Below are 25,962 nucleotides of genomic sequence, written 5' to 3' on the forward strand. Positions count from 1 at the left end.
ATAAGGAAGGAAAGAAGAGTAGACGCCCCAGCCTCCTCCGTCCCTATAACTGGCCAAGTTCTCTCGAGCCACTTTCTTTTTTCCTTCCGTTATACTTTTTATTATTGAATTTAGAGTTTTCTAAATTAAGCTTTTAACTTAGGAAAGACTTAACTTGAGACAACTCTAAACATTATAACAATAGCCTATTTGTATTTCAATTTGAGTCTATATTTGATTCTTTTTGTCTATGATTCTACAAATATTAAATTCAATTATAAGATATAGTAGGGACAGATTGTATTGAACTATTACAAACTCAAAACTCATAAACCTATACAACTGTAATAAATTAAATTGTCGTGCATTTGTGAAAAACTGAAAAATCCAGAAAATTGCTACAATAGTCGGGTTACAGCCGACTAGAGCATTGAAAAGTCCCGTCAAATCTATCCATCATTGGGAATTTCCATGACTTTCCATGACTTTTTGCCTATTTCCATGACTTTCAATGACCAGAATTTTTTTCCATGACTTTCCCTGACTATCCCTGACTTTCCAGAATGTGGACACCCTGTAATATTTCTAACACCCATGAATACAACTAGGAACAAATAATAAATCCCTTTACCTATATGACCATTCATATTTGCATTTTACCAAACTGTTTCAAAAATATTACAATTATGCAACTTTATAAACGTCCCAGCGGTGAGTATTGCCTGGTATTTAATTTATTATTAACATGAAATCATTACTTAGATCCTTTATTAACAGTTTCATAGTAAAATGTTATTATTATAAACAATCTGAATTCTCTAACTAATTATTTCATGTGAGGGACAGTAATGAAGAAATGGGGACAGTGATGAGCACATAGGGACAGTAGTGACATTGACCAGGGACTGTAATGAGAAGTCGTACTGAAGGTTATTGAATAAAACTGATTTATTTAGTTTTATTTGCATATATTCTGAAGATCTAAAAACATTATGTAATAAAAATAATTTTGTCAAGAAATACTGGTGAACAATTGTTTAACATTTAACAACTTTTTGAAAGAAAAACGTTTAACTATAAAATCAAATTGACAGTTTGATTTGACACTTCATTGAATAAAATTGGTTTCTGAAATTGAATTTATTGATTAAGAACAGATTCCATTTTGTTGTTTATGGCTTGAATATTGGGAATAGTATAATGCCGGGCTGAGATTGGATATGGTGGCTCAATGCAGCACAAAATCTCATTCTTCATGAGCTCTTGTCGATCTTTTGTGGTTGGCCAAATGAATCTTGTATCACCAACCCTTTTCATAAAATTAACTGTAATTTTCTCGCCCTCCATTGAGTCAACTTGGCCTGAAAAAATATATATAGTTAAATGAAGCTTTACTAATTTAATTTATACTAGCCTATAAAGTATTCAAGTCATAAAACAAAAAAACAAATGGTAGGCAATATTTGTACAGTAAACAATAAAAAATGCAAATACACTTTTGTGTGTTTGGTATTACAATAGTGTGTTATTCTTACCTGGATACCAATTGTCATCATATATCGCAGCAACCCATGACTCTTCTTTAACGTCGGTTATTACGGTGGAAATATCTTCACCATTGATCATCTCAGGTACAGCCGGTAGGTCATAGCCTGTTTTTTTCCCCCTACTTTTACCTAGAATTTATGTTAAGGGAAAAATCTATAAAAACTTAAATATACACAAATACAAATGTATAAGTAAGTAGGTAAGTAAGTATGTAATTTTTTGTAAAATATTATTTCAGGTAAGTATGAAGATTATGAAAAAGCAAGTGTTTAAGTGTGTTCTTTTAATAGAAATGCTTGTTTAAGTTTTAAAAGGATACGTATTTTTCCAGTACTGGTAGTCTGATCATTGGAGAATGAATGATAATTTGGAGTCAGGCTATAGTGTTTACAGGTTTGTAAACACTGGAAACAAGACAGCAGTCTAAGTTGTAGACCATCTTGATCTGCTGCATTCCAGGCAACCTGTCGGAGCTTCAATGTATTTTTTATTTGTTGAATATTTTCTTCTTTACCTCTCTTCAGGTCAATTTGATTGATATCTTCTTCCGGAACAAAATGTAGTTTTACTTTGGAAGCGTTTTGGTCAAGTTCTTTGAATAGTTCAGTGGCACATGTAATGTCATGGCCATGTAACACCAGCTGATCAGCTTTTCGTTTCAGCTGGCCTCCAACCCCATCAGCTGTCCCCTTCCCATGGCCAGGTTCAGTGAAATTCCATGTAGCTCTTTCAATCCCAATTTCGATTAATATTTTTTTCATTAAATAGAAATTAAAGCGATTTCTGTATTGGCTTGTAGGGCCATCACTTTGAAAATGAATTGTATTTGTTTCGGGGTGGTTTGATTTGATTTCTTTTAAGATTGGGGTCAAGTGGGCCCAAACTGCTGACGCGTCATGCCGCTTTGATGGTGATATCGTAGCAAATTGGTTACCCTTTATATTGCACTTAGTGTAAAATACACCAGTGTGTAGCGTTACTTCTGCCTTAGCCCCTCCAAAGTGTGCACTTTGGACCTCCTCAGAATACTTACAGGAGTAATTTTCTGAGAAGTCTGCAACGATGACAATTTCATTAGGCTTCAAATGTTCTTTTAGGCACTTAAGGGCTGTGGACTGATGTTGGATGTTATATGTATGTATTTTATATAGATTTAATTGATCAATATACTGTTGTTTTAGTTCAGCAATTGTGCATCTGACTTGCTCCTTAACTGTTACTTTCTTAGACATAGTTATTCCCTTTTTATTCCAACTTTGGATCTTCTTACGCCATTGGTAGAAACATGTAACATCATCTTCTGCTATGTCTGTTAGGTTTTCAAAAACTACAGTTTGGCTTTCACACCTGGCACACTCCCTGTAGCTACATTCTTTGTTTGATGCATCACAAGATATACTTTTAATGATACCGGACACATTATTTTCATTTACGATTTTCAGTCGTTTCAACTTTGCATGAAGAAACTTCATATTCTCGTGTACAATACACAGACACGTGTCACGAGCACTCATTTTAGGTTCAACAATCCACCATGGTCTGTGTCGGTAAAATGACGATTTTGATATTCTAAAGTTTGTGACACAAAATTTACCATGCAGGTTTTCCAGGGTATCTTGCAAGTACCTTGCCTGTTTTTTTATGTTTTTCCTTCTGATAAAATCTTTCTTTCCAGGCCTGACTATACTATTGTCATCGTCTTCAAGGAACTTTTGAATGGCTTTTTTTTGAAGGTAGCCTATGCTGGTAGATTTTTTTTTTCGTTCAAATTGTCTCAAACTATTGTTGCACCGGTATTTTTTTTCTGACCTTTTCAAAAATCCTCTGGCTTCCTTTAAACATCTATACTTCTTCAAAGTGGTACCTGACAAACATTTATAGAATGTTTGTTTGTCCCTGTGTGATTTTAAAAGTTTTGCTTTTGAACGTAGTTGTTTATTTAAAGCTTCTGCAAAAAGGAGTTTTTTTCTCACTTCGGCAATTCCTTTAGAAATAGTAGCTTCGACCCTTTTCTTTGGACTTGGAGATGCCTCAACTTTGGACATTTTTTTATAGTATCTTTTTTTCCACTTTTCAGCTAAAGCTACAGATCTTTTGTACATTTTTTTTGTTTTTTCAAGTTCTCTCACAACTTTACTTCTATCTCTCCTTACTTTTTTTCGACCACTGATCTTATTTGCTGAAGAGACTGATGAATTTGGTGATAGTATAGTTTCTGGCGGGGGACTATTTTCCCTCATAAATTCCTCCTCCCTTTCCCTTTTCTTTTTTCTTTGTGCATACCGCATTGAATTTTCTCTCCATTTTTTTCGTTGAACTCTTTGCTCTCTCTTTGACATTTCGTTAATTGATTTTATTTTTCCCGTTTCTTTCCGCTTCTTGTTCTGAATTCTTTCATTTTCTAGATATTTTGCATATAAATCTGCATCTGATCTAATTTTTTCTCTTTGCTTCCTTTTCTTCTCCCTCTCATATTTCCTTTTTTCCTCAAGACTTTTGGCCTTTCCCTTTTTTTTTATGCCTACTTTAAGTCTTGGCATTTTTGAAACCCCAGTGCTCTCACCATTATTTTGTTTGTTGCTTTTACTTTTGCACATATTTGGTTTGGGTTCAACTGCTGCATCAGGCCTAGGCATACTGCTTTCTTTTAATATTCCAATATTTCTTCTTTTGTTTTCAATTACCCTTTCTCTCTTTTTACAACCTTCTTTCTTTGCTTGTTGGTTCAGTTCTTTTTTCCCCTTGTCCTGATTTAATATCTCACTCACACTTCTTTTTTCTTCCATTTCTTTTTCTCTCTTTTGGCGTCTTTTTTCTTTTGCTACTTGTTTTTGCAACTCTTTTTTCAGTTTGTCATCGTTTAATCTTCTTTCATATGCTTCCTGTTTTGCAATTAACAGCTTTTTCCTTAAAGCTTCATCGTCAAAACTAACATCTTCATTTGTAACATCCATTGCAGGCTGCTTTAAAGCTTCCTCGGTACTGCTATCTTCATTTGCATCCATTGTAGGCTGCTAAAAATAATACACTTAAATTAACATTAAATTATCAATTTAATAACTATTGTGCCCCCACCCTTTCCTACAATCAACTTATTTCAGACATGTGTAAAAACATATTATTTAATACAATTTAAACCCAAGCACATTAAAGCAGAGTGTTAAGTACAAGTCTAATGGAACAGCATAAATATCTTATCAAACCAAGAAATTTACAACTTATAAGACCTACTTTATTTCAATAAATGTGCTTAATTTTCAATTCATTTTATCATTATAGTCCCGGTATAATCATTAGGCCTACTGTACCAAATACGTAACGAAAATCGGGAGACCATAGTAGCCTAATGAACTAAAAACAAAAACCATTAATAATGGCCAAAAATCATATGCCACCTACATTATTTCAATAACTTTGCTTAATTTTCAATTCATTTTATCATTACAGTCCCGGTATAAGCATTAGGCCTACTGAATTAAATACATAACGAAAATCGCGAGACCATAGTAGCCTAATGAACTAAAAACAAAAACCATTAATAATGGCCAAAAATCATATGCCACCTACACTATTTCAATAACTTTGCTTAATTTTCAATTTATTTTATCATTACAGTCCCGGTATAATCATTAGGCCTACTGAATTAAATACCTAACGAAAATCGGGAGACCATAGTAGCCTAATGAACTAAAAACAAAAACCATTAATAATGGCCAAAAATCATATGCCACCTACATTATTTCAATAACTTTGCTTAATTTTCAATTCATTTTATCATTACAGTCCCGGTATAATCATTAGGCCTACTGAATTAAATACATAACGAAAATCGCGAGACCATAGTAGCCTAATGAACTAAAAACAAAAACCATTAATAATGGCCAAAAATCATATGCCACCTACACTATTTCAATAACTTTGCTTAATTTTCAATTTATTTTATCATTACAGTCCCGGTATAATCATTAGGCCTACTGAATTAAATACCTAACGAAAATCGGGAGACCATAGTAGCCTAATGAACTAAAAACAAAAACCATTAATAATGGCCAAAAATCATATGCCCCCTACATTATTTCAATAACTTTGCTTAATTTTCAATTTATTTCATCATTACAGTCCCGATATAATCATTACAGTCCCGATATAATCATTACGGTCCCAAATTCGTAATGAAAATCAAGGGACAGTAGTGAGCGGGACAGTAATGAGAAAATATATTTACTGCCGCCATTACACAACCTGCATTACAAATTGTCGTATTGCTGCAATGCCATCTTAATCTGTACATATTTAACTATTAAATGAACAAGTTCAAGGCGACTATTATATTTATTTACGTCTAATAGTTACAGGGACTGTAGTGAGTGGTAATAAAAATACTTACCTGGTTATTTATCTTCTAAAATTCTTTAAACAATAGTCATACACGTAGGCACAGTGAACATGAGCAACAGAACAACATGGCGGCTTCTTCTCAAACTTCAGTGCTCTCCCGCGACGCTAGCGCTATTGTGTTGGCTAACACAAGCATTTACAATGTCAGGGACCGTAATGAGTAAAAATCGTCGGGAACGGGTTCAAACTCAATTTTTTAATTGTAAAGGACTTGGAATGGAATATTTACAGTTATTAGTTATCCTTTATAAACTACATTATGAAATTCAAACACTTGTTAAATAATTTTGGCAAGGCTTAGTTCTCATTATTAACCTCAAAGTTGGGAAACATACATAGGGAAAGGGGACTGTAATGAGTTTCAGGGGTTTTGACAGGCTAAAAAAAATAAATGAAAAGAAAATTTTGACATAAATTGTATATTTATTTATAGAAAACATAAACATAAACAGTTTAAAAATAAAATATCCACACTTTTAGTGAAATAAATATTATTTTTTACACAGGGAATAGAAATGTCAAATTTTGAGAGAATGACCCATAAACATGGTCTGAGTTACACATCGGTAATCTTTGAGTTGACTCTTTTAAACTCATTGTAAATATGACTGTTATTCGTTTTGAAATAACTCCTGTAATACTTTGCAATTGCTCGAATTCGAGCAACATGTACACTAGTTAGAAATTATAACACAAACTACTTAATTCACTTTAGGTTAATAGGAAGTTAATTAGTCCATTTAAACGACATTTCTCTTTTGGTCTGTAAGCAACGTTATGATCATTCCTGTTGGTCTGTGGGAGTAACCGGACCGACAAAAATGTGCGTCGCTCGGTAGCGAACATGTTAAAGCATTGTACAAAGTTTTTTAATCATGAACGATTTGAAAATAAGCCATGTATCATGTATCTAGTCATCACTATTTAGTAGTTACCTCCATGTCTCGCTCTCTAGCTATTCCCGAATCAACCCTTGCTTTGGCAAATTTCCCTATAGAGAAGAAGCTATGATGCCGTTGGTGGCACTGATATGCCTAAGACTGTTTTCTATGATAAAGCTGTAGCCATTATAAATAAATAAGTAAAAATAACTCTCTGCAACCTATCACTACTCAAAAAGCTCACTACCCACCTGAGGCGGCTGGTAAGTAACTTTGCTGGGAAACAACCACTCAGCACATAAGTTCTTGTGTCCAACATGCACAGCCTGGTGCAGACGTCTGAAGGAAGTACGGTTAGATTCAAAGTTGATGGAGTAGACGCCACTACAAGTGTCGTGGAACGTAGGGTTGAACTTAAGTAGCACTTCATTACTCAACACTTTGTGGATGAACCCCTCATATGCGACAGTGTTATTGTCTGCAAACGGATAAAAACTGATGAGTCGTCCAGTAGAAAAGTAGCTAAATGTTCGAGGGCAAGATGGAGTTATCAAAGTTTTGGGAAAGTTTCTAGTCAAGTGTAAGTAAAGGTACAATTTGCAGTGACTAGCCAGTAGTGAAAATATATAAGGGAGTGGCGCCTCAAAAATTAAAGCAGTTTAGAGTGAGAGGGTCAAATTCAATTTTGTCAGTCCTATAACATGTTATTTCAGAGTGTATAACAATAAACAATTAACCCTTTAAAAATCTGCAATTTTCAGTGTACTTTTACTGTTAAGAAAGAACTATTATGCATAATTTATCTGTAATACATACAAATTATACCAGTTTCTCATTTCTTCTAACTTTGTAGAATACTAGAATAGTAAAAAATTAACTATTTCATTTGTTGGTCCTTGCTCAAATAAGTGACTATAAAAGCCTTAACAATTACAAAGACTTTTTAGTTTAAATATGAAGCTACGGACTAATACAAGGAGAGTTCCTTTTAAACAAGTTGGCAAAATCCCCTTATAAGTTTCCCTGCATCATGGACCTGTCAACATAGCACACCTGTTGCCCAAGAGTTAGCATCAGTCCAGGAAGGTCTTGCGATGACAGTGTCGCCAACCATCAGTGACGGGCGTCTCTCAGCCAACCCAGGTATCTCCAGGCTGAGATACTCATCTACACGGTGCAAGGCTGCTGTTGTGTCATACCTATAACACATCATAGAATTTTGACAATTTATGGAACTAGTGTCACCACTTTCAAGATGAAGATTGAGGTAGTTGAACCGAGTGTCACCACTTTCAGAATGAAAATTGAGGTAGTTGAACTGAGAGTCACCACTCTAAGAATGAAAATTGAGGTAGGCTAGTTGAACTGAGTGTCACCACTTTCAGAATGAAAATTGAGATAGTTGAACTGAGTGTCACCACTTTCAGGATGGAAATTGAGGTAGTTGAACCGAATGTCACTACTCTCAGAATAAAAATTGAGATAGCCTAGTTGAACTGAGTGTCACCACTTTCAGAATGAAAATTGAGGTAGTTGAACTGAGTGTCGTCACTTTCAGAATGAAATATGAGGTAGTTGAACTGAGCGTTGCCACTTTCAGAATGAAAATTGAGGTAGTTGAACTGAGAGTCACCACTCTGAAAATTGAGGTAGGCTAGTTGAATTGAGTGTCACCACTTTCAGAATGAAAATTGAGTAGTTGATCTGAGTGTCGCCACTTTCAGAATGAAAATTGAGGTAGTTGAACTGAGTGTTACCACTCTCAGAATAGGAATTGAGTTAGTTGAACTGAGTAACTTACAGAGAGTGTTGATGTCAATCACAGATTTCTTTTGAGTGGTAGAAACTTAAGAACCAAGCCAAATTGAAAGGACCCCTTTTTACACTGTTGCATCTTTTATGTCACACCAAAATAACAATACCAAAAACTTAAGTCACATTCTGACAGCAGGGCTCTGTGCTATGTTCTATTTGATTTGAATAAAAGATTGATACAGCTGGTCCATATAGAATGGATGATTACTACTCTCAAGAAGTCAATGAGTGAATTCATTTCATTTCAACAGGTAAATTTTTATAATACATGCTACTGTAGGGCTTCATCATACAACTGAGGGTCTACTGACAAGAGTGACCATGAAATGTAGAAAATCTTAAAGCAATTTATGACTAATTTTATTACAACAAAGTTTTAGTAGATTTCTCTACCCAAATATCACATGGAACCTTTGTAAAGAGCTCTTCTATGCATGGGATATTACATATAATTCCTGTGTGTCATGTGGTATATTGATGGTTGTAATTATTTTACATAAAGTGCATAACTAAAGGATTTAAACTGCATCAATGTTCAAAAGTTGTTTCTGCTTAAACAGGGGGAATACTTTAATACTTTAAACTTAACACACGTTAGATTTAACACTTTTTAATGAAATGGTGACTATACAAAGTAGGTATTTTAAGCCAAATATGAATGGAGATGAGTGTAGGATGAGTGGTGCAATCTTGTAGTCTTGTTAGTGACTAAGGTCGACTTATTCCTTAGACAATGCTGTTAATTAATAGCCCATACAGCTAATGGCAACTAAGGGACCTACAGTTTATAGTGGAATCCGAACCACATTTTTGCCTTGGTTTATACAAATTGGTCTAATTTTCAGGATAGTACTGTGGATAGTCGTACTCACTCGTGCGGACGTTAATACACACCAGTGAGTATCGCATCCACAGTGCATGCCTATAAATATATGCCACCCGTCTTGAAGAACATGGTTCACAAACTAACTCTAAATATATTCAAAACATTAATGTATGTACTTGTTAATATCAAATTATTTGTAAAAAAGTAAGTTTATCCTTACCGGCTTATGTTTGCTCTGTGTGCCACTTCCTCAACATGTATAACCTTGTCCCATCTGTCAATATAGTTCTGGCCATTCAAGGATCCCGCAAGAGAAGGATATTTCTTCAGTAATTCGGCAATCACTTCATATGTCCTGCACAAACATTTTTACTAAGTAAGTATAGAATAAGATTGCAACTTGTGTTCAACTAAACGGTTGTTTGATTTAAGTATTTAGTTTCTCAGTCAAAAAATATAGTCAAAGGCACAGACTAAGAGGTTTCAGAAAAGACTAAATTAACTAATTATTGCTATTTTAAATCCGAGAATTTGTATGTTATGGGCACCCAGTATTTTTAGGACACATAATAGTTGCCAATGAATGCTTCATACAAATACTAAAACTTCCAGATTAGTAACAACCACGACACAATGTTATTACCTGACTGCTTTATCAGACCCTAATGCTATTCTCTCTAGTTCTTCGGGTATAGTGAATCTTCCTAAGTGTACAGGTACAAAATTTGCTGGCTTCATTGGCCTGACTCCGGGGACGATGAATCCGTTTCTTGTTGCCAAAAGTTTCCTATAACAATAAAAACCAATCAATCAAAATATTCCTTATTCCTATTGTACATGATTTACATGAACTGGGTTGACAATAATGACTGAAACAATATACATCACAACATGTCGTAGCATTATTAAAAACTATTCTAGAAATTCATAGAATTCCCCTTTTTGTAATAACTATTATTACAAATACTGTAGATTAAAAAAATCCCCAATCATATTACAGCATTTATAACATCAAAATTTAAACAATGCAGGGACAAAAAAGTTTTTAAATAGTAATAGGGTCATATTTTGTTTGCAACTTCCTAGCACACTAAGCTGTGTGAAACAATCAAACACAATAACTAATCTTACTACTTTTTACTACTTTGTTACGCCTTTAACAAATCCAGACCTACCTTACAGTGAGAGGTTTTTGCTCAGTTTGCTTGTACCCACTTTTTCTACTTTCGGCCAAGGAAGTAGTTAAAGACGCACTCTGAACGTCCACTGCCAATTGTCTTCCAATTTCAAACCCTTCAAAATGGAATCTCAACAATTCACTGGATCTTCCTACAAACCTGTACAGATAAAATGAGAGTGTATTAATATTATTTTGATATTTTTAGGGGGTGGGGATGAGGTTGATTAGGGAGTTTGTGATGGAGGAAATTTAGTTTAGCTATAGCTTACATCAGGGCCGATTTACCGAATAGGCAAGGTAGGCACGTGCCTAGGGCGCGAGGCAATTCGCTTTTTTGGGGGGCGCCAAAAAATTGGAAAAAAGAAAAAAAATTGTGGCCGTTTTTGCATGCGATCGCGGTAAACTGACAATCCCTTGCGGCCGTCAAGACACCTTAACAGTCTCCCACAATTGCGGCAAGATGTTAATTATTTACCGCGGTTGTATATACGTCATCATCGTCCATCTCCCGCGATCGCGTCAAAGTTCTGACTATTTCCAGCGGATGTGTGGACATAATTATCGTCTTCCTAGATCGCGGCAATATATGAACACATCCCGCGGTCGTGATGAGATTATCACCGTCTACCGCGAATGAGGCAAAATTGTAATCTTTTCCCGGGGTCGTGTGGACATTATCATCTTCTTGCGTGATCACGATAAAATTCTGATAATCCCTTACAGCCGTGAAGACATCATCGCCTCCCATGGTCGTGAGGCATTGTCATCCTCTCCCGCCATTGCGGCAAATGGTAATCATCTCCCGCGGTTGTTTGGAGATCATCATCGTCTTTCACGAATGAGGCAAATTTCTGATCTTTCCCGTGGTTGAGTGGACATTATCATCGTCTTACGCGATTGCGGTAAAATTCTGATCATCCCTCGCAGCCGTGTAGAGTAGACATCATTATTGTAACTCCCGCGATCCTGTAGACATCGCAATCGTCCCCCGCTGTCGTGAAGACATCATATAATCGTCTCCCTCGGTCGTGAAGACATCGTAATCGTCTCCCGCGATCGTGAAGACATCGTAATCGTCTCCGCACGATCGTGAAGACATTGTTATCGTCTCCCGCGGTCGTGAAGACATCGTAATCACAGACAATATAATACTTTGTAATCGTCTCCGCACGATCGTGAAGACATTGTTATCGTCTCCCGCGGTCGTGAAGACATCGTAATCGTCTCGCGCTGTCGTGAAGACATCGTAATTGTCTCCCGCGATTACGGCAAGATGTTAATAATATCCCGCAGTTATGTGAATATCATTATCGTCTTCCGCGATCGTGGCAAATTTCTGACTGTTTTCCGTGGTTGTGTGGACCATGATCATATCCCGCGGTCATTTAGTCATTATCATAGTCTCGCGCGATCGCGGTAAAATCATGATCATATCCCATGGTCGTTTAGACATTATCATCGTATCATGAGATCGCGGCAATATTCTGATTATCCTTCACGGCTCTGTGGATCTCATTATCGTATTGCGCGATCGCGGTAAAATCATGATCATATCCCGCGGTCGTTTAGACATTATCATCGTATCATGAGATCGCGGCAATATTCTGATTATCCTTCACGGATCTGTGGATCTCATTATCGTATTGCGCGATCGCGGTAAAATTATGATCATATCCCATGGTCGTTTAGACATTATCATCGTATCATGAGATCGCGGCAATATTCTGATTATCCTTCACGGATCTGTGGATCTCATTATCGTATTGCGCGATCGCGGTAAAATTATGATCATATCCCATGGTCGTTTAGACATTATCATCGTATCATGAGATCGCGGCAATATTCTGATTATCCTTCACGGCTCTGTGGATCTCATTATCGTATTGCGCGATCGCGGTAAAATCATGATCATATCCCGCGGTCGTTTAGATATTATTATCTTCCCTCGAGGCCTTGTGGAGACATATTATCGCCTCCCGTCTTCCGTGGTCACGGAAACGTCACTGTTGTAAATTGACAATCCCAGGTAGAAATAAAAAATTAACACATAATTCCTGGTTCAAAAAAATTCACGCTTAGTTCCCGGATTTCCCGGTTGGTGGTCACCCTGTTATATATTGCAAATGGGCGCTACTATTAGTTGTGCCTAGGGCGCTGACATGGTAAAAAACGGGCCTGGCTTACATACAAAAATTAAATTTACCAGCTTTTAATTACATAATCAAACTAAATTGAAAAAAATCATCCAAACATTGTATGGTGTACATTTTGAAACCCACTAAGCTTAACCTCGTCTCACTTATAAATCTTCCAAAAATAAATAGGAAAAAATTAGTACATCAACTAAATCGAAATATAGATTCATATGATATGAGAGGCTACAGCTGCAACACTACCTAACTTATCATGGTGGGTGTATTTACTATTGAAAATACTATTGTGAAAATCAGGACATTTTTCCCTATTAATTGTGTTTCAACCTGTAGGCCTACCCAAAACACAACATAAAGGGCAGTGCTATAGGCTACAATAACTGACACCTACCTTCCCTGTACCTTAGAAGTGACATGCAGTGTGTCATGAGGCTGTAGGGTGGTAGGGAGAGGGAAGGAGAACGGTGGAAGCTGAAACTGTGACTCTCGATTTGTCTTCTCAACACCAATCAGCGTCTGAGGACTGGCACCTTCATTACTTATGTCAATCTGAAACAGACGACAGCTGTTACCATCAAAAACAAGTGAGGTGCAATCTCAACTCTATATCTGGCAAGCTGCTCAGCTGCTAAGAAACACATTTTGCAAGTGATGAGTAAGATTAGAGGTTCATCGAAAATGCATCAAAATTCTGATTTGATTCGAATCAGTGGTGGTCAAAACCCGATTCTATTCATGGGGGAATCAGTATGCATACACGAAAACGCCTGCAGAAAGTCAATGCAATACCCGCAATACAGGAGCGCGTTGTTGTTGCGTTTCCTTTGCGAAGGTGTTCTTATTTAATTTTTTGCAAGTAAATATTGTTTTAATTGTTTTATAATTTTTTGTTTTGACATTGCAAATGATGAGAAGTGTTGTTAAGTGTAAGCAGTGTTAGATATGTTTTACTATTGTAAACATAGCAAAAAAGTCACTCCAAAATCATTCTAAAAAGTAAAAACAACTAAAGTCTGAAAAACTGTTACTTGATACTCAACTAGTAAGACTGATATTTTAGAATGATAAATTTGGTATTTTTGTAGGTCTGAAGCTATGTATACATTGTAGTTTTTAGGTCTGATTCTAACCTCTCATTTTATCAATGTAAACTAATTAAAAGTTTCAGTATACATCTTACAAATGTTTTTATTCGTCTACACCAAAATATATCTTTATTTGTAAAATCAATATCATAACTATAACATAAGTAGCGTGCTTAACAATATATGATTCTGCAAGTAAAAATTATGAAATAGGTAAATAAAGCAGTTCACTGACATTTCCAGAAATATAGGTTCTTCTATATGATTGAAAATAAATATTTTTTCACCTAAAACTCATATAGGCCTATGTCATATGTATAAATAGGCCATCATACCAACATAACACAGGCCATAAATACCACATCAACAAGTGGTAAATTGTGATTATTGTTAATTCACTCCATTGACAGTATGAATAGAAAAATGCTGTATTGCTTCGACTAGAGCTGCATTGATTCGAATCGAAAATCTTTAGAATTGAATCGAACATTTTTTGCTGCTTTGCACACCCTTAGTAAGATGAGCCTAACTTGGATCTTCCTATCTCGGTTCTCAACTCCCATCTTCCTAATTCGACATCGACAAACTCCAACAAGCCTTTTAACCCCTTGGGTATCCAAACAATTTAAATAAAATCTATATTAGTGCAAAGAACAGATTTTTAAAAATGTTTCATTCATAAAGCATTGTTGGCAAGCTTTTTCACACTATAGATATTTTTTGAAAACAGTTGATTTCCTGGGTGTTGGGGCAGTGCATAGGAAACAAAACTTAAAACGAATGTAACTCCTGTCCGTTATATGAAGCCATTACTAAGTTTACCAAATCCTCTACTGTGTCACAGGTAAACAGCTAGCATACTCGTACGACGCCCCCATATGAAGGGTAAAGGCAACATTTTAACAAACACACTCATCCACTGATGCTCCAATCCACTTTATCCCGTTTTAATCCATATTATGTTTGCATTACATTTCTTTTATCGCAAGATGATGTATCTTGCCATCTCAATGATCTGGTCATCTCAATTTACATGAATAGTACCGGGAGACCCGAGTTTTACTAGAATTCAATAAAACATTCATTAAATAAGTTAATTATTGAATCAAAACTTTTGCAAACCTTTTCATTGCCCAGTTGCATTTGGATAATTTGTTGTTCATCTTTCCAGTTTCAGCATTAGGTGTAGCAAGGATAGCAAGGTATTTCATTTGTTTGTCTTTGCTGCATTTTATTTGTTAATTTGGAATGTTTTGAATATGTCTAGATTCCTTTGTACAAAGAAAGGTCAATGACAATAAAATTCTTGATTCTTGATTTAAATTTTCTAATATTGTTCGCTTGGAATGTGGGTGCATAATGCTTATTCAATAATATCTCTTATCCGCTGACATAGCAAATTTATAGGTTTCAAGAACACTATTAATATCTACCAAATAAACTAACTTATTACAACTATTGTTTTAAATGTTTAGTCAAAAGTAACCAATGCAGTTATTTTTGATTACATGTCAAATCATATTATGACAATAAAAATAACCTGTAACAGTTTTTTTTTTTTTTTAACTGCCGCTATAAAAAGGTGTTGCCGATAACATGGGCACTTTCAAGGGCTGTATGATAAAAACCGGATTTTCCCAGCATTGTAACCAACTTCAATCGATTTTCTCGTGACCAAATACCCCATATTCAACAAAAAAATCAAAAATTCTCGGACGAAAATAAAAGTTTGCTTATACATGCGCTTGTTTTAGATATAGGATTCAAATATTTGGCAACCACTCACCTTGATATCCTTCTCCTGTCCAAGGGAGACTATTCCAAAGTTGGTGTTTTCAGATATAACAATGCCTTGTTTGTCTTGTAGCAGTGATGTCAATGTTTGATCCTGTGATGACTGTATGGCTTTCTCCGAAGTTGCAACCACTTGCACTGCCCTCCATGTCAGTTGACCTTGATCACTTTCAATGCAGTAAACGGTTACCTGTTATGTGAGATCAAACACTGTTTTTTAGTTAGTGTCAATGCTATATTCGAGAGTGTGTTTTTTCTCAGCCCTTTAAATTCCTATAGCAATATATTTAACACAAGATTAACATAACAAATCATCCACTTAACAACTATCTATGTGAGTTTAGCTCAACAAAAGTTGAAAGCTTCACGACATGTGCTGTTACCTGACAGTCAGTTTAGAACTACAACTCTAGGGCTTTAAGTAGGCAAGTGTTGGGAGTACGGTATACTGTCAGGTCTACCTGATAAATGTAGCCTAAGGCGTTGTCTCCCGTACTAAGAGTCAGCGCTGAAGATTCAGGGTTTGAATCTCGTCTTGATTAGATCTGCTGTGCAACTCTAAATACATTTAGTAGACCGTCTAGTAAAATTAAATTCCCTCACACTACCACTAGTTTTTGAGCATCTTCATAAGAGCTCCTTACCAATGCTCAACATCGATACAACTCAGTACAACAGTTGGTCAAGGTCCTATTTTGAAAATGTTTGTTAGAGATATTGAAAAACCAAATCACCACAGTGTTTTTCGTAGAATCACAAATCGGTGTGTTTACCTGATCGCCAACTCTGGGCAGATATCCAGGCTCACAAGCGTCTTTGCTGAACACCACCTCTCCGTCTACAATGCCGAGCTGACAATCGGGTGTCCAGTGGCTCACCTGACCCTCGCGAGTGCAGCTACGCAGTGGACTCACCCGATCTACCATCAACACCGTGTCTCCCTCGGACTGGGGTTGTACCAGCGAGCTAAGACTCACCCAGTCACCTGTCAAAAATATCATCAATGCTAGAGTTCTGAGTTAAACGGTTTAGTTTAGAAAGGATTGCCATGTCAAATCATGTTAAAATTATCATAGTTGAATTGAGCCACAGAGAAGAGTGAGCTACTGTCAATTAATTACTGATCTCTTTTATATACAAAAACCTTTTAACCAAGCTAAACTTAATGAATTGCTTGTGACGCAAAATTCTAGGGGGGGAATAAACCAGCATTCACCAAAGTCAGGCTAGGCCTACCCCTAGAACCAGCCACACTCAAATTTCTTCCCCGGAGTGCTCAGAAGGAGCCGAGAAAAAATCCAGGGGTCGATACGAAGTTGTCACGGCTTTGACTGATCAATTTATTTAAAATTTAACCGAAGGCTCAGAGCTCAGGAAACGTTCAGGAAATCCTGCAGACGCTCAGTTGGAGCTATATATCATCCTTACCTTCGTTAAAGTGTTTTGGATCATTTTGCCTAACTTTTTGAATGACTCTGTGGGACCGACGAGTATTCAATCTTAAGCCAATGGGATTCAATTACTCGTAATGAACTTTAAAATAATTAACTAAAGGCCTAGGTAAATAATGTAAAATGTAATATGACGTAAAACCCAATCCCTACAGAGTCGTCGGGGCCTAATTAATATAACTGGACGGATAATTTAACGTGAGATGAATTAAAATAAATTTAGTATTAATTTACGTAGCTGATTGTTCAAATCAGCCTGCTCCCAAGACTCGATTCTTTCACCCGCCAAAGACGGGGTTTAGAACTCAGACGACAAGTCTCGGGGTATTAAACGACGAATTGACTAGAATAATTTAAGTAATAACTAATCGTTAAACGAACAGAATAAATGTAATTTCGGAGCAAATTAATTTAACCGAACCAAAAGATATCCACCGCTAGTCACTGGCAGGCAGGAACTGGCGGGTCGAGACTCAAGTTAAGTTATTAAATTTAGACAATTCGAATCGGGACTTTAATAAAGCGAATATGAATAATAGATTAAGAATTGCGTGAAATGTAAATAACGTAAAACGTGTAAAGGTCCTAACTAAATATGCTAGCTAACCTTTGTAACAAAATCGTACGGTCGTGTCGATTATCGTGCGAGCGTAGATGTAACGTCGAAGTTACTTTGTAGACGGCGTGTGAGCGAATAATCCTGTCTTGGAGTAAAATCCTTCGTTCCTGCCCGCTCGAGGCTTACGCGCTCAAGCGGCGAACTCAAGTAGTACTAGACAACAGCTGATCGCAAATTCACTTGTTGAGCCGGTCTAGTTTTCGTCTGTGGTCTGTCAACAAATAAACACCAGTTTGGGGTTATGTCGTCGGCGGCGTTAAATATCTGTAAAATCGGCCGGTTTAACTTTATCATGTGAAACGAAGTGCTATTATGAATAAATATGTAGTTGTGGATGTGTTTGTGTACTTCACAGTGAATAAAAATAGGCCTACGTTCTTTGGCCCATAGCCCAAGCTATGGCCAACACATAGGCATCGGAGTAGGCTATTGTGGTTAAAAATCGGGTAAGTTCTGGTGTCCATTTATTCGTAGTACGTTTTTACCCCACTTAAAATTTGGTACCTTACATGCTTTACCTAAACAGTCAAGGATGGAAGAGCTCATACTCACCCTCTACAGGAATAAAATCTATCTCTACTGAGTCTAAAGAAAATTGGACATCCTCAGCAAAGACTGTTCGACCTTTTCTCCCTGTGATCTTCCCAATTACGTGTTTGTAAGCGGTCTCACACTCCTCCCTGCAAAATCAATGACAAATTAAATGTAAATCTTCTTTTACCGTAGGCCTACTACATCTACATAAGAACTTATTTTACTGTTATGAAAATATTTAAATTTTCTTCAGTAATTTATTTGGTTAGTTTTAGACAATTTACATTTCACTAAAGTCAAAATTCCTGTATATTTAATTTTGCATAGCATGAGCAATTTATTGAATGAGAGTAGGGAGAGAACAATTTCATTTTGTCATTTCAGCAGTGAGAAAAAATGTATAGCACCTACCATGATTCACACAACTACAAGCACACCAACATTACCGTCAAAGTGAGAGGGGAACCTGCATGATTGCCACAAATTATGATGGGAAACAAGAAAATCTTAACAGAAAAGTACAATGCGAATGCATAACCAGCATTAACATATTAACAGTATAAACATATATAAATGGTAATATTGTGAAAAAATCTTGGTAGGAGAGTGATTACAGTGCTCACCAAATATTCCAAAGGTTGCCAGTTTGATCGTGAGAAAGGTCAGAAACTTTTAGATGAATTGAAAATGGACCCAGTTGTCCTTGATAAGTGGGCAAAGTCCTGGCTAAAATACTGGTGGTTTTTAGTCAGTAATACACAATGCTCCTACATCCATATTTGAGATAAAAATATGTCAAATCGCATCCCTAAGTTAATTTTTACCATAACAATGGTAATAATAATACAATATTTTTATTGCCACTTACTTGACAACAGACTGCTGAGTGTTGTCTTCTTCTTCATCTTCATTTTTATCATCCCAGCGTTCATTGTCGACATACAACACCTTCCTGACAACCCAGTCACTATCCTCAGCTAAGCGGAAAGCAAGAAACACAACACGGTTGCCAACCTTAAGGTTTTCTGGAGCATTCTTCAACTGGAAGTACAAAGGGCGATTTTCTCCCTCTTCTCCACTAGAAGCCTGTATTAAATAAGATTATACAATCAAAATGCAAAAACTACAGTAATCGGTATTACGAGACCTGAAGGTGACTCTTAACCAAGACCTTAAGCTGGTAAATGAGTTAGAAAACAATAGGCCTACTTGGTCAGACAGGGGAGCAGGCTGGTCTATGAATTATTAATTATTTTGGTAGAGCACAATGCTTCAATTACCGAAGTCTTGTATTCGAATTCTCGCAAACACCAACGGCTTACCAGTAATTCTACGACCCTCTTGGCCTAGCTTGAAGTAAAATGTAAAACAATTCCAAACTAAAGCTAGCACCATAAAATGTAAAAGAACGTTTTAAAAATTTTTTTTTAAATTGGCAAAGTAAGTTTTGAGTTTTAGAGTTTTTAGAGTTTGGGGTTTGCAGGGTAACAAAAAACGGTACTTTCCTGTTAAAGGGAACATTCATTATTATCGATGATTTATTTTCGATATATCGATAGTTTTGTTTTCCATCCGATATATTGATAGTAACAAATTGAAACATATCAGCTGACAAGTACGATATAGGATACAGTAAATAAATATTGTTCAGAATCAACAAACAATTTAAAAAATATTAGCCTATATTAAAATGAAACTGTTCTAAACTAACCTAACCAACCAAACTTGCTGTAACATTTCAAAAATCCGTTTGATAGCCTTCTAGTATCACACCCCATATGCCTTTTCTCTTCTGTTATCAAATGGAATTTTGAAACGGTAACTTAGCCTATACAGCAAGTTTGGTTAGTTATGTTAGGTCAGTTTAGAATAGTTTCATGTCCTAATTCAATATATAGGCTATTATTTTTGCCTAGACAAGGTTAGTTCTTAATTTGTAATTTTTAAATGCGTTTGAAGATATTAAAACAGAAGGAATACCAATCGTGAAGTAAAACAAAACTATCGATATATCGAAAATAAATCATCGATAATAATGAATGTTCCCTTTAACAGGAAAGTACCCAAAAAACAAATAACTATGAACAAGGACTTACACTAGTGATGTATCCATGAGTCTGATACAGTTCTGTGATGACTCCTGTCCTGTGTTGACAAGCGACCTGGCCTTCAACGGTGTTGTCAACCTTAACGTCATCTTCAAGGTCGCTGTGGTGTGTTTCGTCCTCAGCATCTAACACTGCTGCCACTGCGTCCCAGTCCACCTGAGGCTCTGGACGGCTCAGTCCCAGCAGCTGACCTACTTTGGTGACTGCTGACCACATCCCGTCCCTGTAAAACTGCGAACGTTAGGTTATTCTATAGGATGAGGTAGGTTGTTGGCTTGCTTAAACCATGAAATTTCTTTACAAAATTGTATGTATTTTAACCTCTCAATGCCAGTGACTACTGGTTGCCAAAAAAGTGCACACCCTAGTTGTTCCAACTGACAGCACCCTAAGTCTGTACATCACAGAGAGTAGTAGAAGGCGGATGATTTAGGTACAAAATGGTAGGTATAAACATTTACTTTTAGATACCTTGATATCTAATTCATTGACCAGCTGTAGCCATTTTTCAATTCAAATATAACATAGTTGAACAGCCTATCACAGAGTGTGCTACTAGTTTTTGATACTAAGAAAGTTGACGTCATATAAATGTTATATTTTACCATCATTAACTGGCTCAGTATTAATAGAAACCAGTAGGCCTAATTCACAGCAACAAGCACTCTTTTGGACATTAGTTTAACAACTGCATTAATTTCAAATTTCAATTGTAAAACTGGCTACAGATTTAACATAGAATAGGATGTTATATGGAATGGGACGTATCCTTCTACTCATAGTCAAAAGTATTTAAATATGTCCATGATCCAAGACACTTAGTCACAATCAACTATGTGATATTCCTGTAATAAACCTTTAGAGAATAAAACTTAGGTTTTATTAAGCAAAACTGAATACAAGAATTAAACAGAATAAATAAACAAATCTGACTAAAACATTAAGAATGTCAGCTGACATTTTGTACAGTACTTGGAATATCACCACATTCTTCCGCTCTAGTAAATTTTATACACATCGAATTTCTTAGGTAACACCTTTGGTCTGGTTGACTGACGTGGTGGATGAGGTTGATTGCAAGGAGCGCTGCTGGTTTGATGTTCATCATTTTCAGGAACACCATCTGACGTTGCTGGTGGTAAACATAAATCTGTATAGTTTTGAAGGAGCGGTTGTGACGAAGTAGTGTTCTGTTCCAGAAGGAGCGATTTTGACGAGGTAGTGTTCTGTTCCAACTGTTCATCACCGTCTTCGTTTTCATAAGTAAGATTTGTTGGATTTTGCATTACATTTCCTCTTGGTGCTAAATATCTTAAGGACACAATTGATTCTCTTCCTTCTTTATTGCGGACTAAAGAATATTTTGGGTTTGTCTCAATTACTTCAACCTCTTCGACCAGTGGGTCAAACTTACTGCCTCTTATGTGCTTCTTCATAAGAACTTTTCCTGGAATAGTCAGCCAAGTAGGGATAGTTTCTCCATTGCTAGATCTTCTTTGATGTTTAAACATTCTTTCGTGCGGTGTACAATTCGTAGGTGTGCATAAGAGGGATCTGATGCAATGAAGGGCTTCATCTAAAACACTTTCCCACTGAGTTATTTTCATCCCTCTCGATTTCAATGCTAGCTGAACAGTATTCCATATTACTCCGTTGAATCGTTCAACTTGCCCATTTCCACGTGGGTTATATGGACTTGCACGACTTGTAGCTATTCCCAAATTATGTAAAAACGATTTTAGTTCTACCGACATAAAACCGCTACCCTGGTCTGTGTGTATATATGATGGTGTACCAAAAATACTGAAGACTTTGTGAAGTTGTTTGATAATAGTTCTTGAGCTCATATCAGGACAGGGGAGTGCAAAAGGATAACGTGAATATTCGTCAACTATAGTTAGAATATAGGTGTTATTTGTTACTGAAGGGATTGGCCCTTTAAAATCCATATTAAGCCTCTCAAATGGGGCCATAGCTTTGATGAGATGTCCACTAGAAGTTTTCAGGAATTTTGGTTTGATCTCTGCACATAGTGGACAGCTTGCAGTCATTTTTCGCACATCTTCGACTGAGTAAGGAAGATTGTGGGTTCGGACCCAGTGCACCATTCGAGTAACGCCTGGATGACATAGTGACTTATGTAAGTCAATTAAACTTTGATTTGGCATCGAACTGCAGAGTCGAGTGAAGGCATCAGCGACTGTATTTTGAATACCAGGCCTGTAGACAGTGTCAAAACTAAAACAAGACAGTTCTAGCCTCCATCGTTGAAGTTTCTCATTCTTTATTTTGCTACTGTGTTTTTGATCAAAAATAAATGACACCGACCTTTGATCTGTCACAATCTTGAAATGCCGTCCAACTAAGAAATGTCTCCATTTCCTGACTGCCTCGACAATAGCTGCTGCTTCCTTTTCTATTATCGAGTGTCTCTTTTCACTGTCTGATAACGATCGTGAAAAAAAAGCAACTGGACGACCCATTTGACTAAGAGTCGCTGCAAGTGCATTCTGTGATGCATCAGTTTCTACTACGAATGGGATAGATTCATCAATAGTATTAATAGCAGACTGAGCTATCTCTTGTTTCAGTTTTTCATAGTCAGAAACAACTTCTGGAGGAATTGGAAATGTTTTGCATTTAACTAATCTGTGTACTTTTTCAGAAAATTGAGGGATCCATCTTGAATAGTGAGCTAGCATTCCAACTGCACGCCTTAATAAATCAAAATTACTAGGAACAGGTAAGTTCAGAAGGGGTTCAAGTCTTTCAGGATCCGGTTTAATAGTGTTATTTTCAATTAGGTATCCCAGAAGTCTGATTGATCTTTGGGAGTATGAACATTTGTCTTGATTCAGAGTCAGCCCGTACTTGTTGGCTGCTGCCAAGAAATTTGCAAGATTTCTATCATGATCTTCTTGATCTTTACCACAAACCGTCAAATCATCTAGATAAGCAAAAACCCCTTCTATCTTTTCTTTACTGATTATACCATTAATTACACGCTGGAAACAAGCAACTCCATTGGTAACTCCAAAAGGTATTCTGTTGAAATGATATAGTTTTCCACCTGCTTCGAAGCCAGTGTATTTTTTCTCATTTTCACAAATAGGGATTTGATGGTAAGCGCTTCGGAGGTCAACTGTACTAAATACCTCATACTTAGAAATTTTTGAAACAAGATCTTCAATATTTGGTAAAGGATAAGCATCAAGGTTAGTGAAACGGTTAATAGTTTGAGAGTAATCAATGACTAACCGTCTTTTGTGATTCTCATTTTTGGTAACCAGGACTTGAGCCCTCCAAGGAGAATTGCTCTCTTCAATTATTCCTTCAGACAACAATTTACCTATTTCATTTTCTATAAATCTTGTTTCACCAAGGGAGAACCTTCGAGATTTTATTTTTATTGGGTGACAATCTGGTGAAAGATTAGCAAATAGTTCAGGAGGTTCAACAATAGCTGTAGGCAAACTGCAAGGGCCCAAAGTTAATGCTGGCTTAGAACCGCCAAATGATATGCATAGATTTGTATACTTAGAGAGAATATCATGCCCAATTATCATGTCTGCACAGAGATTAGGCAAAACTGAAACCTTAGTTTTTATATGTTGATGCCCTAAAAGCTCAATATCAACGAAGCAGTGCCCACAGATACGGGATTGTAAGTCTACAGATGCCATAGAAATCTGGCCTCCTCCAGGAACAACTAAAAACTTTGTTTTGTCAACGAATGTTTTATTTATGAATGTTTCAGAGCTACCAGTATCTATTAGAGCATCAGCGACAACATTGTTAATCTTAACTGTAACTACAGACTTTGATAAACATCGAGGAGCGGCAGCCAGCAGTCCCGACTCATGACTTTTCTCCATGGCTGAAAGATTAGAAGATTTACCTGATTTTTTACGACGACAAACAATTGAGAAATGACCTTTTATCCCACAGTTTCGACAATCAGCATCCCTGGCTGGACAGACATTTCGAGGATGTTTGGCTTTCCCACAGAAGAAGCATTTTATTGTCCCTGAGGCAGCCAGTGATGATTCCTTATAACATTCTTCTTGATTCATCTCTTGATTTAAAGTACTGTTCAAGAATTGATTTTGATGAGTTTGTTGGTAGATTTCTGAGTGTTTCTGAGCTGATTCTAGAGCTCTTGCTTGAGCAACGGCATCCTCTAATTTCAGAGTATTGTTCTCTAGTAGTCTTTGACGTATTTGAGGAGATAATAGCCCAGTGATGAATGAGTCTCTAATGTAATCGTTTTTACTTTCTTCTGCATTAACATTACGAAAATTACAATCTTTACTCAAAAGTTTCAGTTTTTGTAAGAATTGATCTACAGACTCCCCAGGTTGTTGCTTGGAAATAGCTAATATATGCCTTGAATAAACTTCATTTTGAGGTTTCACATAGAGGGTCTGTAAAACCTTCACAGCATCTTCATAGGTCTTTGCTTCTGAAATAAATTCATATACGTTGTGACTAATGTAATTTATGAGTAGTTTTAACTTTTCTTCGTCACTTACTTTATCAACAGAGGATACAAAATTTTCAAAAGTCCTCAACCAATGTTTGAATTCAAATGCTGCTTTGGTTGTATCAGGTAGACATTCAAATCTTTCTGGTCTTAACAGTTTATCCATTTTTTTTCTCTAGTATTAAGTGATTGAATAGAATGGTTTATAGGAAGCCTATAGATACTGATTCTCAGACTAATTATGATAATATTTGCTTAATAAATTGTAATAAACCTTTAGAGAATAAAACTTAGGTTTTATTAAGCAAAACTGAATACAAGAATTAAACAGAATAAATAAACAAATCTGACTAAAACATTAAGAATGTCAGCTGACATTTTGTACAGTACTTGGAATATCACCACAATTCCACAACGCTAAACTGTGTTGGCTTGCAGGCAAACTGCAGTCTAACTAGAACATTGAATTCCCTACAACAGCAAAATTAAATTTGTTTATAAGAACCTTTTACTGTCCGATGTAGATATCTATGGGTGAATATCTCCAAGAGGTAGTCTGGAGAAAGTCAAGTTCTTTTCTCAAGTTTTTAAGTCGCTTCTGATGCGCTTCTTTCTCTATCTGAGCACTGCTTTTCTCAATGGCTTCTTCAAATTTGAGTCTGCTCAGAATTATGGATGATGTGTTGTTAAGACTCGTGTTCAATGTGGATCCTTGATTGTCACTCTGGCTCGGAGAAGACAAAACAGCTTTTGGTAGAGAATTCATTGGTGCCATAATCCCATTACCTACAAATCAAACTAATTTTTAGTGTCCTATTATTATGTTTTATAGGAAACATTGGTCATACAATTTGCAAGTTTTTAAACGCTTGAGAGCAGTACAGTAATTATTTCCTTAACAGTCACATTTAATTAAAATTATGCATTTTTTTAAATATTAAATTGTCAATTCCAATTTGTTATTACAATTTAATTAAGGCCCTGTCACACAGTGCTTGTTTCAGTAGCTAGTTCTAGAAGTCCTGTCAGGCGGAGCTGAGTAACTAGCGCTACAAGTCTGGTGTTGGTGTTGGGATTGGCAATGTATGTGAAAACAAAAATAATGTTA

General features: G+C 36.3%; 2 protein-coding genes across 2 annotated transcripts in view; both read right to left on the bottom strand.

Moving 5' to 3' along the window:
- The window catches only part of LOC129003292 (uncharacterized), a 56,813-nt gene extending 31,793 nt beyond the window's left edge, over positions 1-25,020 (bottom strand). The window contains exons 1-13 of the mRNA XM_054431582.1: positions 22,700-25,020; positions 21,409-21,606; positions 20,360-20,594; positions 19,132-19,349; positions 18,282-18,409; positions 16,433-16,644; positions 15,652-15,849; positions 13,172-13,329; positions 10,623-10,784; positions 10,091-10,234; positions 9,668-9,802; positions 7,860-8,005; positions 7,058-7,284 (exon numbers count right to left, since the gene is read on the bottom strand). Coding sequence (XP_054287557.1) covers positions 7,058-7,284; positions 7,860-8,005; positions 9,668-9,802; positions 10,091-10,234; positions 10,623-10,784; positions 13,172-13,329; positions 15,652-15,849; positions 16,433-16,644; positions 18,282-18,409; positions 19,132-19,349; positions 20,360-20,594; positions 21,409-21,606; positions 22,700-25,020 — 4,482 coding nt within the window. The remainder of the gene's footprint in view (positions 1-7,057; positions 7,285-7,859; positions 8,006-9,667; positions 9,803-10,090; positions 10,235-10,622; positions 10,785-13,171; positions 13,330-15,651; positions 15,850-16,432; positions 16,645-18,281; positions 18,410-19,131; positions 19,350-20,359; positions 20,595-21,408; positions 21,607-22,699) is intronic.
- LOC129004253 (uncharacterized) lies at positions 616-6,067 on the bottom strand. Its single transcript, XM_054432744.1, has 4 exons — positions 5,915-6,067; positions 1,847-4,541; positions 1,515-1,655; positions 616-1,340 (listed from the first exon to the last, which is right to left on the bottom strand). Exons 2-4 carry the CDS (start codon positions 4,530-4,532, stop codon positions 1,120-1,122), a joined length of 3,048 nt encoding a protein of 1,015 aa, XP_054288719.1. The 5' UTR covers positions 4,533-4,541; positions 5,915-6,067; the 3' UTR covers positions 616-1,119.
- Positions 25,021-25,962: the final 942 nt, after the last annotated feature.

This window comes from Macrosteles quadrilineatus, unplaced genomic scaffold (genome assembly GCF_028750875.1).
Source record: "Macrosteles quadrilineatus isolate MER2022 unplaced genomic scaffold, UCM_ALF_1.0 Scaffold_9__3_contigs__length_116548681, whole genome shotgun sequence".
NCBI lineage: Eukaryota > Metazoa > Arthropoda > Insecta > Hemiptera > Cicadellidae > Macrosteles > Macrosteles quadrilineatus.